This window comes from Suricata suricatta, chromosome 17, assembly GCF_006229205.1.
Source record: "Suricata suricatta isolate VVHF042 chromosome 17, meerkat_22Aug2017_6uvM2_HiC, whole genome shotgun sequence".
In the NCBI taxonomy this organism is placed as follows: Eukaryota; Metazoa; Chordata; class Mammalia; order Carnivora; family Herpestidae; genus Suricata; species Suricata suricatta.
In genome coordinates, this window is record NC_043716.1 from 45,835,133 (window position 1) to 45,849,239 (window position 14,107).

General features: G+C 48.7%; 1 protein-coding gene across 1 annotated transcript in view; it reads right to left on the reverse strand.

The window, feature by feature from the left end:
- PRKCA (protein kinase C alpha) overlaps positions 1–14,107 on the reverse strand; it is a 381,700-nt gene that overhangs the window by 18,936 nt on the left and 348,657 nt on the right. The window contains exons 14-15 of the mRNA XM_029927074.1: positions 9,891–9,971; positions 1,263–1,370 (exon numbers count right to left, since the gene is read on the reverse strand). Of these exons, the coding sequence (XP_029782934.1) occupies positions 1,263–1,370; positions 9,891–9,971 (189 nt within the window). The remainder of the gene's footprint in view (positions 1–1,262; positions 1,371–9,890; positions 9,972–14,107) is intronic.

Below are 14,107 nucleotides of genomic sequence, written 5' to 3' on the forward strand. Positions count from 1 at the left end.
AAATAAAAAGTTCCCCCCTCCCTCACCATGCACACAAAAAGTAGGGGAGAAGGAGAATGTTGGACCATAGAGCCTTCCCTTCACTGGCTCTGCCCCCAGCCCAGGCCGTGTGGATGCTTGGAGGGCACCCCAGGAAACCAGCGGCTTCCACAGTGACCCCTAACTCACAGTTACCGTGTTGACAGTATGGGTCTTTCGACAGTCATTTCTATGATAAAGGAAACAGGGAGGCAATTTGGCCCCACAGCCAAACAGAAGAATTTAAACAGGTGTCTTTATACACTGTCATGTTAGAGTTGCCATCCTAAATGTCTACAAAGATATGTACGTGAGGGGCGCCTGGGTGGCTCGGTTGGTTGAGCGTCTGACTCTTGGTTTCTGCTCAGGTCATGACCTCGCAGTTTTGTGGGTTTGAGCATTGCTGTTAGGCTCTGCACGAATAGCGTGAAGCCTGCTTGGGATTCTCTCTCTCTCTCTCTCTCTCTCTCTCTCTCTCCCCCTCTCTCCCTCTCTCTCTGCCCCTACCTGCCTGCTTGCTCTCCCACTGCCCTCTTAAACAAATAAAAACATTTAAAAAAATAAAAAATTTAAAAAATGTTTTATTTTTGAGAGAGAACACAAGCAGGGAAGGGATGGGGGACAGAGGATCAGAAGCGAGCTCTGTGCTGACAGCAGAGAGCATGATGTAGGGCTCGAACTGGTGAATTGCGAGATCATGACCTGAGCCAAAGTCAGATGGTTAACCAACTGAGCCACCCAGGTGCCCTGGAAACATTCTCTTTCTCGACCTGAGTGCAATTGCATGGGTGTATAAGTCTTGTGAAAATTCACTGATTTCTGCAGTGACGATTCATGCTCACTTCTGCATGCGTGGTTTATCTCAAAAAAAAAAAAAAAAAAGAATCCAATGAAGAATGACCCAAGGCACAGCAGGTTAAGCAAGGGAAGAGAATCAACATTTTCGGAGGGCCCAAGATTACTTCCGGTAAGTCATACCACAATTTTATGACGTGGATGAGAAACTAAAACACAGTGCAATTAGCTGCCTGGGCCGGAGTTCCGGGAAGTCTGGGGACCAGAACCCATTCTCCAGGCCGCCATATTTCTCACTATTCCCTAGGAGCCACCAAGCTGGAGCCCTCGATGCCAGAAATGAGCGGCACGGGTCTGCGTGTCTCCACCATCGCTCAGAAGTGTGGGGAAGGGATTCCCCGGTCAACCCCCTTGGTCTGTGATTATAAAAGGAATCCAGATCTACTTACTCCTTTGCAGATGGAAACGGCTTCCTTGGACAAGGATTTTGGGTAAGAAACGTTATGCTCCATTATCGACTGAAACAGCTCGTCTTCATCTTCGCCGTCAAATGGAGGCTGTTCCGGAAAGCAGACACATGGGAAAACAGGAAGGGTCATTCATTAACACGGTGCCCGAGGTGCCGACTCAGCGCCCAAAAGCAGACAGGGCTTTCTGGTACACCGAGGATGCAGGGTTAGCTCAGCGAAGTTGCTGGTTTACTTGATTATCTTTCATTGGGTTGGTGGTTGTATGTTTTTCACTTTTTTTCCTCTGTCTCTTTAATTATCCTGCCCTGGGCAACCCAAAACAATCTTCAGGGAAAATGTTTTTGAGTAATGCTTTTAATGATTTGCAAATAAATTAAAATTAATCCATTAATCTTGTGATTATGTGTTAAAAAATTAATTGTGATTAAGTTAGGTTACGGATGTTCTGTGAGCGGGGGTGGGCGCAGGTGCAGAATGCCAGTACCTTTGGATTCTGAGCATGGGGCGATGGGGCCGTCAGAACACGGGCAAAAGGGACTTCCTCGGGTCCAGAAATTCACACCAGGGCCCTTCTGACCCAACAGGGAGTGGCTCTGTCGGGAGCCTGGCACCTGCATGGTGGCAGTGATGGGAGCTTAGTTTCTACTGGACGCTTCGGTCTCCTCTTCGACCGGGTTTGTAGGAGGTCACGGCTTTAAAGTCAGACGGGTCTGGACTGGAACTCTAGCTCCACCACCTCCTAGCTGGGTGTCCACAGGCGAGCCACCCATCTCTTTAAGAGGCAGTTTTCGGATTTGTCAGATGGGGTTCCCTGGGGAGTCTGCAGAACTCCTGCTAGTTCCTCATGTAGGCAGCAGGTGCCTGATGAAGGCTGCCTAGCGGTACTGGTCTTTCATTAAGGCCCAGGAACGGTCTTAGAAGGGGCTGCCAGAACCCTCGGGAGGAGCAGGTGAGCCCAGGATGCCCTTCAAGCTTTCTCCCCCGGCAGGTCTCACATCCTGAGAGGTCTGGCAAGTTACCTGTTGCTCTGGAGGGACAGCACACAGGATAAGGGGGTTTACGGGCCGTTTCCTAACATTCCTTTTTGGAGGCAACCTTGGGCTTAGCATAATGAAGACAGACCAAGTGTCTGCTCTTATACAGAGAAGCCCCTTATGTTGGATCTCCTTACTTTTTCCTTCTCGAGGAAGAGAGGACCCTCCATCTCTCTGGCTGACATGGCTGGCGCTCTGCTAATGCAGAATCCAGCTTGAACGTAAACTAGATCATGGGCCAAAGCCAGCTGTGCAGGGGTCAGGAGCATATCCCTTTGTCTCAAACCTTTCCCAGGAAGAGAGAGCGTTCGAACCAAGCAGAGTGCTTCCCCGAACCACAATGTGGCTCATTCCAAACTGCTCAGCTGACCCCTGCCTGAGTGCCCCCCACCCTCAGCCCTGAATAGGAGTTGGCCGTGGGGTCAGCACACGGAAGCCACACCCACCCAAGGGAAAGATGCTAAGTCTATAAAGAACTCTACCTTGGGACCAAGTATGGTCTCTCTGGGTATGGGAGAGCAGGGGGTTGGCACTGGTTGCCACTGTTTTTGTTTTTTGTTGTTGTCTAGAAATATAAATAAATGGGCCTCTTTTCCAGTTGTAGGCGCCTGGTGTAAAGAATATTTAATTTGGTTGAAGCACGCAGGTGGGTGAGGAGAACTAAAATTAGCCTGTGAATGGCTCTGAGCAGAGAAAAACAGCCCGCCATGGTGAGTTTCCTTGGGCAGAAATAACATGGTGCCCGGGATGCCCACAGGCAAGTGCAGATGGCCACCTGGGTCAGTGGGATTGTGCCACCCCCATCCACAGGGGGCAGAGTAGGACCTCGTGGGGGTGTGAGGATGGCTGCACTGGCCGGGAGCTCCCGTGGAGCCCAGTCCTGCTGTCCATCCTGCCACGCCTTCTCTGCCGGAAATGCAACCCACTTCTTCAGGACACCCACACAGCATCCCATTTCCCCAAGCGATCCATACATGTGGCTGGTTTTTGGCCAATGAGATTTTTATAGCTAATGCAAACCTGGTGTGGTTTCTGTTCAGGGCTGTGAACTGCACACATCCAGGGGGCCGCATTCACTCCGAATTCCCTACGTATTCATTCTCAACAATGTCATGGTGCCCGGGATGCGAGCAGGGCACGGGTTCTGCTCCTGGGTGACCAAATAGCACCTCTCAATGTGGCCCCTTAGGGCCACTCGTCAGGAGAAATTACATACTTTGTGGATCTTGGTGCAAAATGAAAATGTGGGGCCCCTTATTGGATAACTGTTAAGAATTTCAAGATGGCAACAGCAGAGCATCAAACCAGATGCACGGGGCTCTTAGGGCTTGGGTCCCATATGACTGCACAGGTCACACGCCCATGAGGCTGGCCGGATGTGGCAGACTTCGCTGGGTAGTGACAGAGGCACCAGGGAGAGTCAACTGGCCGCTTCGGTGGTGTTCAAGTACAAGCAGTAGGAAAGCGACAGGGGCCAAGTCACAGATAATTCGAGCCAAAGGCTTACGAGAAACTCTCTCCAAAGGGAAACTCAGACAAACCACTGCCACGGGAGGCAGCAAGAACCTCTGCATTTGCAGACAATTAGATCAACGTGGCTGCCTTCCTTCACTGGTGTGGAAAATGGGAATTTAGGGGGGAATAGACCATGAAGGGCACTGGCCTGTCGCACCTGCTTAATTGTCCTCATGGCATGGGGGACCAGCCTGGCCCAGGTGAGCTGTGCCTACTGCTGATCAAAGGAAGTAGTTGGCCATGAGGTCCCCTCTGTGTCCCAGACAAGGTCACCACAGAGAGCATTCCTTACAGCTAACAGGTGTTCATCCTACAAAATACTCCTGGGCCAAAGCCTGCACCCTTTACCCCCTCCTGGAGATGTGCATTAACATTTACATTTTTAAATGTTCTACGAAGTCCTGCAGTAGAGAATGCTGTTTAATCCAATGCGAGTCATATAGGCTGGCCCCTTGCGCTCACCGGTTGTGATGGGATTTCTAAGCTAGAACAAAAGCCACAGGACCCTGTGTCCTTGCGGGGCAGAGCCTTTGGGTTCCACCTTGTGTGACCCCAAAGACTGGGGCCTCTCCCGTCAGCACATCCCAGGGGGGCAGGTGCCTCTAAGCCCTGACGCTCTGTTATCACCCACTGCCTCATGAATGGACGGTATCTGGGAGGGAATAGCAGTAAGGACAGCGGCAGTAGCAGGAACACGTATTTTCAGGCTCTTTCTATGTGCCGGGCGCCGTGGGGAGCACTTTGCACGCATCACTCATTTAATCCTCAAAACCACGGTATGGTATATGCACACTCAATCCCATTTTATAGCTGAGCTCGCTGAGGCTGTATTGCGTGCTCCAGCCAGGGTCACAGAGCTGGGATGTGGAAGAACCAAGGTTCAAGCTCAGACATCTGACTGCGGGGCTTGGCCTCTGAGCTATTCTGAGCAACGTCAATGCCTCACACTTGCCCCAGGGAGTCGGTGGTGAAGGATAGTCCCCTGGCGCTGCTGCTGGTGGGGCAGAGTGGGAGGCGCTCAGCAGCTGGTCCTCCCTGCGCCACAGGGGCAGGGGTGGGGGAGACTATTCTGGCATCCTGTATAGTGAGTCGTGGGGTTCTGAACACAGAGGGGTGGTCACTGTGGCCTGAGAGGTTTCAAGTCACTGTGGGGAGTGTCTCTAGCCTGGACACCTGGCGCGATTTCCCAGTCTCCTTCTGATTGCTTATCTCTTGCCTCTGCCCACACACCCACTGCCAGGCAGCAGAGGTCACCCAAGGACCCACGCTGATGGCCATCTCAGCCTTGCTGCGGTGGAGTGGGAACAGGTACCCTGGGGTGTCCTGCTCCAGGGCTGGAGTGCCCCAGGCTGGAGCACTTCCACTCAGATCTCATTGGTCAGAACCAGTCACATGCTCCATCCAATCACGAGTGAGCTGGGAGGTACAATCTGACCACGTGCAGGGAGGCATGAAGACTCAAAACATCTGGTGAACAGCACTAATGACCATCATGCTCAGGAAGCTCCCTGGAGCCTCATCGTGAATTAACGCCGTGTATTCCTGGGGGAGGGGGATTCCGCGAAGGTAGCGTCCACATTCCCTAGGCCTCGATACAAAACCTGCTCCTTCTTTTCTGTGAACGCTCATGCCTATCATATTATTTTCAAATAATGATGCATAACTCAGAGTTTCTTGTTTTTCACGGACTGTTGCGAGCACTTTCTCTGTGGCTACCAGTGTTCCCAGCTGTCTGGCTGCTACATCATCCATCAGAGATGGACTCACTTGTCCACCGGCACATCGACAATGGCTTCCTGGGCCGCATTCTGAGAACTAGCTATAAACATCTCTGTGCGTGTCATTTTTTCCTTCTCTGAATGACTTCCTAAGGAAAACTTCCCAGGTATGGGATTATGTAGCCATAGATTGTGGACATTTTTATGGCTCTCCGTATGTCTGTCCTGGCCACCGCGGGGAGCATTCTTACAGGTAATTGCTGCTTGGCCTTGGCATTGAAGGCAGCTCAGAGGTGAAGTTATAATTATATTCATTTCCCTTCCCAGTCACGCTGGCTACTGAGCCTGGTGACAACAGGAGGTAACGTGCTGCTGGGGACTAAGTAGGTGACCATTTTGGGTTGTTTCGCACCCCTCTTTCCCACGTGCTCACAATCATTTTTAAATGTCTCCAAATCTGGACTTTGTGTCTCAGGCTCAGCCACCTGTTAATACGTCACATCTAGGCTTGGTGTAAAAATGTTCTGCCCCCTACGGTGCCCTGCCTAGCAATATGGGACTCGTGACTTTTAGACAGCCTTTCCAAAATGGTTCCTACATCACTCCCTAGTTCGCGGCTGCAGGCGCCCTGCCATGCTTGTCTCCTGATCACTGGTGACCCATGGTGGGTGGGAGAGCACCCACGGGCACAGCAGGCTGATGTTTTGGGATCAGGTGCCCATTACTGGTATGTTAAGAACGAAGACAAAACACAAAGAACCCTAGCAGAAGGGCATCTAAAGAGGAGAGGCTGGGGCCTTCATGATGAATCCCCGTGAACACACGGAGCTATAATATGCTCATTACAGTGCTGGGTAAACACTGTCGATGCCTGAAAGTAATCAGATTTGTCGAGCAATCCAGGAACTGGAGAAAGACTCAGGCCTTTACGCTTAACTGCCCCCTTGGCTGCTGACAATAAATATACCAAATGAGGAGCAAACTGTGATGAACTATTTCTCCTGATCGTCTCTGGCCCTCTGTGATGCAAGAGGACAAATTTAGACCACAACCCCATCTACAGCTTTGTAATTAAGCTTACTTTTCTTTTTCTTCTTCTTCTTCTTTTTTTTTTTAACATTTATTTTTTTGAAAGACAGAGAGACAGAGAAAGAGCAGCAGAGGGGCAGAGAGGGGGAGACACAGAATTCGAAGCAGGCTCCAGGCTCTGAGCTGTCAGCACAGAGCCTGACACAGGGCTGGAACTCACGGACCACAAGATCATGACCTGAGCTGAAGTCAGCCGCTTAACTGACTGAGCCACCCAGGCACCCCTTAATCTTACTGTTCAATAACAGCCTCTATTCCCTCTGCTGGGCCGGGAGGTCACGGCAGCTTTGAGGGGGATCTTCGGGTAACAGGCGCAGAGTCTTCATTATCCTTTCAGGGCTGAGTCACAGCCCAGAAATACATTTGAATTTGCACCAAGTCACAGGGAAGGCTAAGAAGTGGGTTTCTAAAATGAAAACACTGTATTCGGGGCATTCAGGGAACAATGGGCTGAGTCTGCCGCTGTGCCCGAATGTGGGCTGCCTTCAAGACATCCCATTTAAAGAGTGTCACCGTTTTCAATAGAGATAATGAAAACTTGAAGGCATCCGAGCAGGCAGGTTAATTGAGTCTGAGAAGAGGATGGGAAACAGCAGAAATGTGCCAGAATGTTTATGGAAGCACTGGGCATGGGGAGGGCACCAGAGACAATCCCCAAGTGAGGCAGGATGTGAAAATGCGCCCCCAGGGGAGTCCCCTGCAGGAGAGCAGCATCTCCTCTAGGAGAGAGCTCTCCTCTAGGGAGTGAGCTTGGAGAGGAAGGAAGGAAGATGGGGGTAAGTGTGTGGCCAGTGTGTGTGTGTATGGGGGTGCTAGGGGGCGCGGACTTCGCTGCGGGCCAATCAAGAGTCAGCTCATCTAGGGGGGGAGGGGGGAGGGGGGAAGACAGGTGGTGGTGATGGTGGAGGGCACTTGAGGGGAAGAGCACTGGGTGTTGTATGGAAAACAATTTGACAAAATATTATGGAAAAAAAAAAAAGAGTCAGCTCATCTGATCTCTTGGGAAGCGCCCTTGGAAACACATCCTACTTCCATTCGACCAATCTCTTTTGTTGACATATGCAAATGTGACTCAGTGAAAACAGCATTTGTTTCTGGACTCAAGAGTTAGAGCATTCAAGTGGGATCAAGAAGGAGAACTTAGCTTTTTATGCCTTTATGAACAGCGTGGCTGGGGGGGTGATGAGTCATTCAAATTTTACTGTCAAAATTCTAAAGAGGGGAAATTAACTCAAGAGGTTCTGGATAATCTGCTTTTCGGTGCTTAAAAAACTGGGAGGGATCTGGCCTGAGACGAGCATTTTAGTGGGGTTAAAAATCTAAATAAATAATCCCAAACCACTTTCCTAGTAATCAAGTCTTAACATCACTTCTCAGTTAACGAACAAATGTGGGCTAATGCCCTGAATCTTTTAATACCTAAGAGACTACTTTAGGATCTAAAAGATGTTAAGACAGTGATCATCAATGGCCTCCTGCCCAGGGAAAGCCAATGGTCTGTGATCACGTCCATTCTCACAAGACCTGGGCTTCCCTTCCCTTTCAGACCTCAGTTCCCACTCCATCTCTAGGCCACTTTGCTCTGGCCAGACTGGTGGTTTCCCATCCTTTGCTTAAACATGGCTACACCACTTCCACCCCAGGGCCTTTGCACTTGCTGTTTCTGCCTCCTGGAATGCTTTTACTGCATATATGCCCATGGGCATTCTCTTACTTTTTTCTGGTCCTCACTTTAGCTCCACATGAGGCCCTCCTTGGCCATCCTCGAAACAATCTCAAGTCTCCTACATCTTCTTTCCCTGCTTTGTTACTTTTCCTTTTATCACTATTCTATATTTTCCTTATTTAACTCATCTATTGTCAATCTCTCTCTCTCTCTAGACTGTATGCCTCATGAAGGTAAGGGTTTTTGTCTGTTTTGCTTACAATGATAACCAAGCATTCAGTATGTATGTGCTGAATGAATACACACAAGTCAATGGATGTCAAATGTCAGAAAGGGTGATTTCCGCCCCCGCCCTCCCAACAACAAGATTAAAGACTTCCTTGGGGGTAGCTCAGCTGCCCGACATGGGCATTTCTTCCCATTTTCTCAAGGCTTTTGGCTAGGGAGGGTCAGACTCCTGGACACCAGTACTTGGGTGCTGGGAATTATAAAAAGCTGCCCACAGCAGACTTGTTTTTGAATAAAACGACAGAGATCTGGTAGCCAGATGCTCACCCGACCTGCTTCCTCTTGCTGAGCTCAGAGGCACCCTGCTTCCCGGTCCCTTGTGTCTCAGTGAGGGCTGTGTGGCCGATGGGCGGCCGGGAGGAGAGACGTGTACCGCACCTCCAGGCCTGCCCCCTAAAACATTCCATGCAACTTCCCTTCTGCTCGCTCCTCATTGGCCAGTTGAGTAAGGAGGGGGTCCCTAGAGGAATGTGAGGCCCTAAAAGATGGCAGGGCCACTGGATGAAAGAAGCCTCCCCGGGATGACCATGTGGACCAGTGCTCCCCACCCTGCTCCCTGCCACCACACAGGACCCTGCCATGAATGTACAATAAATCCGTGTTGTGTGTTAGACTGTGGAGACGTTAGGCTTGCTCGCTAAAGCGGCTAGTGTGATCTGCCCCAGCGATGCGGATATTAAGGCCATATATTAAAAAGCGCCAGCCCAGGCAGTAAGCCCCTTGGTTATCTGACCTGCGCTGCCCTCCTCAGAGAAACCTAATCTGTCTTTTTTTTGTGACTGGAGGTTCAGCCTCCTTGGACTTTTGTGAAAATTGCAACCAACTGCCCAGGCTGAGATAAGGAGAGATGGAAGGAGCTATTAAAACGATTCTTCAAGTTTTACGGTCTTCTTCCTTTGATAGTAGTAGCGATGATACACACCAGGCAGCTGCTGGGGTGAAGTGTGCAGGCAAACACGCAGGGACCCATGACCTGACCCTGGCATTGAGATCCTGAGAACCTACAGAGGCGCCTGCCATCCTCCACGGGGCTTTTGTGTAGAACACAGAAGCTACACTGTCTGGGTCCCAGGCTGTGGGGTTTTTATGACCAGGAGAGGATTGCGGGCCTACTCAATATGATCCACTTTCGGGGTGGGGGGGTGGGGGGAGGTGGCGGATGTCTCCCTCCTTCACCTGGGTTAGGGAAGTCAGGCCAGCAGCAAGAGCTGCCAGGTCCCGCTACCGCGGCCTGAACCCAGCTGAAATACTCACATTATCTGCAACACACAAGTATGAAAACGTAGCGACACGTTACCTGCCCGGCCAGCATTTCGTATAACAGAACGCCGTAGGCCCACCAGTCCACGGATTTCCCATACGGCTGATAAGCGATGATCTGTGGGAAAACACGTACATCAGTTACAATCAGCGGCGATCAAGAACCCCCTGTTAGAACAGATCCGTCAAGCAGGTAGGCCTTTCTGCACCAAGGGACAGGGCCCTGCACATCAGAGACGCCAGAACTACCTCCCAGGGATTCACTGCCCAAAATGTGTTTGGGAACAGCGCCCCTGAATCTTCCTGGAGAAGCCACACGGCACTGTCTGAAGATACATTTCATTACTCTCCCTGGTGAAAAGTACTTGGACAGTGAGGTGGATTTTGGAAAAAGCCAGAGGTCACTCAGACCTGGGGTCTGGTAAATAGGATAATCAAGCAATGTAACAGAATTTTGCTAAAAGGAACAAAGATGATGCTGGTGATAACGTGTCTGAAGTTTTTCAAAATGTCTTTAAAGAGACGTAAAATGATCCAATGTAACATTCGAGACTTGTCTGAATCTGGATTCAAACCAAACCAACTGTAAACAAGGAATCAGGAATATCGAAGTGTGGTCTTGCTATTAGACATTAAAAGATTATCAGTAATTTTGTTAGGTGGGAAAATGGTATGATATGTTAAAAAGTGTCATTTTTTTTAAAAGCGTTTATGTGCATGTATGTATATACAGACGTATACCACATCTTCTTTATCCATTAATCAGTTGACAGACATTTGAGCTCTTTCTATAATCTGGCTATTGTTGATAGTACACGATGGAATATTACTAGGTGATCAAAAAGAATGAAATCTTGTCATTTGCAACAATGTGGATAGAACTGAGTGTACTATGCTAAGCGAACTAAGAAAAAGATAAATATATGATTTTACTCATTTGTGGAATTTAGGAAACAAAATAGGGGGCACCTGGGTGGCTCAATCAGTTAAGCATCTGACTTCAGCTCAGGTCATTATCTCACAGTTTGTGAGTTCGAGCCCCGTGTCGTGCTCTGTGCTGACAGCTCAGAGCCTGGAGTCTGCTTCAGATTCTACATCTCCCTCTCTTTCTGTCCCTCCCCCACTCGGTTTCTCTCTCAAAAATGAATTAACATAAAAAAAACCCCAAAACGGATGAATATAGGAGAAGGGAAGGAAAAAGAAGAATAAGAAAAATATAGGATGAGAAAAAATAAGTAAAAAGAGAGAGGGAGGCAAACCATAAGAGACTCTTAAATACAGAGGGGGGAAACTAAGGGTTGCTGGAGGGGAGGGTGGTGGGCATTAGGAAGGCATTTGTTGGGATGACTGGGTTATTCTATGGAAGTGATGAATCACTAAATTCTACTCCTGAAACCACTATTACACTCCATGTTAACTAACTTGGATTTAAATAAAAATTTTAAAATAAGATTAACTCAAATGAAGTGTCCTTTTTGATGAGACATGTGTATTTATGAGTGAAATGCAAGAGAGATGAAGTATTTATGGGTGAAATGACATGATATCTTAGATTTGTCTTAAATACTTCAGCAAGCTGGGCAGAACAGGGTCGGAACAGATGAAACGAGACGCCAAAATGCAGGCAGCTGGTGAGAAGCTGGGTGACCTGTCCCCGACTGCTCCCTCCATCTCTGTGGCTCTCAGAGTACTAGAATAATCCTAGGACCTGCCCTCACGGAAGAGGGTCATACTGATGTGAATTTCTAGTTCACGGGCTATGAAAACGCTGGCATGGTCGCCCAAGGCACACAGTCCCTGCCCCTCCCCCCACCACAGATCACGCCCAGGATTCCAGGTGAAGACATCCCCCGTCCCGACAGGTACTCAGCATGACCATTTGCCATTTTGCATACACGTTTGACTTTGAAAAGTCCATATTTTTTTTAATGGCCCACAATGTCTAATGAAATGTCCTGGGACATGAACCAACCTTCTGGGTGTCTCTTCCCGTCCATTTCTTTAATGCATCACTAACACGTCTCCCTGGAGAATGGCCTAAGTGTGGGCGGCAGCAAAAAGGTACACGCTTGGGTCTGGCAGCGTTAGAGCTCATGTTCTTGACAAGAAAATGATAACCAGAGGAGCCTATGAGGGGGCCTTCATTTCTTTTTTAAACTCCATTTGTTCTTTTTTGAAAACTTGGAAAATGTACACATAGAGTATAAAAAGCCCTACCAAAATGAGCCTCTATGTGTTACCTGATGAAGAAAATTGATGCCTGTCATTCTAGTTTGAAGACGGGAAATTAACTGGATCGGAGCTTGCCTGGACCATGTAGAACAAGAAGAGAAATTCTCTTTGGGAGAGCAAAGACGTACACTTGCTAAGTACCTACTATGTAAAAGATGCTCTAGGAACATTCTGGAGAACCCAATGCGGCAGAAAGGATTATTCTTCCCATTTTAAAGAAATTGTTTTTTAATGTTTTATTTATTTTGGATACAGACAGAGACAGAGCATGAGAGGGGGAGGGGCAGAGAGAGAAGGAGACACAGAACCGGAAGCAGGCTCCAGGCTCTGGGCTAGCTGTCAGCCCAGAGCCTGACGCGGGGCTCGAAGCCACGAACGTGAGATCTGACCTGAGCCAAAGCCGGAGGCTTAACCAACTGAGCCACCCAGGAGCCCCTATTCTTCCCATTTTAGAGGTGAGAAAGCTGATGTGGCAGAAAGTTTAAGAGACCCGCTCAAAGCCAATCGGTGCATAAGTGGTGCTCTCTGCGTATTGACATTTTTGTTTTAAAAAATACAGTTTGTGGCTTTCAAATATATGGAATCACACATACTGAGACTCATACAATATTAATCAAAGGGCTTCCAGGATTAAAGAGGTTTAAAATCACCGTGTTAGTCGTCTTACTTCTATTATTTCAAAAGCACTTGAATAAAATTTGTTCTTGTAACTGTATGAAAACCAGTCCTGGAAATCTATGTTCATGAATCAGTGTTTTCGTTACTCTGTTTCTAACATAGGCGGAGCAGAAGCACCGTGTTGCTGCGGGAATTATCAGGCTGAGGAACGGTGCGGGCAGAGCGAGGGAGGTCACGCCGAATTTCACATCCTCTCGTCTACAACTATCTGAGCAAACTTACCAACCAGACTCCTCCACTGGTGGTAGAAAATGCCACCTGCGTTTGGAAAGCCGTCAGAGGTCAAGGGTACGGAAACCCTGTTTCTGGCCAGGATGATTCACAAAGTCTGAAAGCTGGGGCCACCTGAAGGGGGCTCTGTTTTGCCTTTTCTCGACTCTATTATCAACTTTGGTTCAACTTGCTTCTTATTTTCTGTTTCCACGGCATTAAACTCTCATGACTCCTGCTGGTAACACACTCTCCTTCCTCCAAGGCTTGCCAAAGCGGAATGCCAAGTGCCAATGGGCTCGTTTTTCTTGGCGATAGCGCTTGGCAGTCTCTGGAGCCCGCCAGCCCAGCTACTGGGCGGAGATGACACGGTCCGGCTGAACACTGCAGTGTCCTTGACTGTAATAACAGGCCGGGATTTGGAATTTAGCTGGAACATTTCTTCTTGGGGGAGTTCACAATGTCAGCCTTGACTTGGGCACTCCATGAAACAAGAAGGTCCGGAGATCTAAGTTACGAGGTATAGCGGTGCAACCTTACACCATTGCAAACTCATTGTTATTTTACTTTAAAAAAATTTTTCTTAATGTTTATTCATTTTTTAAAGAAAGAGAGAGAGGCAGAGCACAAGCAGGGGAGGGGGCAGAGAGAGAGAGAGGGAGACACAGAATCCGAAGCAGGCTCCAGGCTCTGAGATGTCAGCACACAGCCCGACGTGAGTTTAAACTCACGGACCGTGAGATCATGACCTGAGCTGAAGCTGGATGCTTAACCGACTCAGCCACCCAGGCGCCCTGCAAGATTCATTTTTAGCATGAAGCATGCCTTCTGCTCAATGATGAGCTGCTATTAATATATACCTCCAATTACCCCAAATCTCACTGCAAAAGGGAAATCGTGTTAGAGAGCCCCATTTGAAGGTAAACAATTAGGTACACGTGAGCTGTGGAGACCTGCACTGTGCGGTTCACTAGCCACATGTGGCCACTGAGTGTCTGAAATGTGACTTAGCGCAAACTGATATGTGCACTAGGTGTGAAATACGCATCAGGTTCTGAAGACTTAGGACCAAAACTGTAAAAGATCTCATTAGTATTTCGGATATGTTGTGTTAAATAAAATACGTTAGACTTA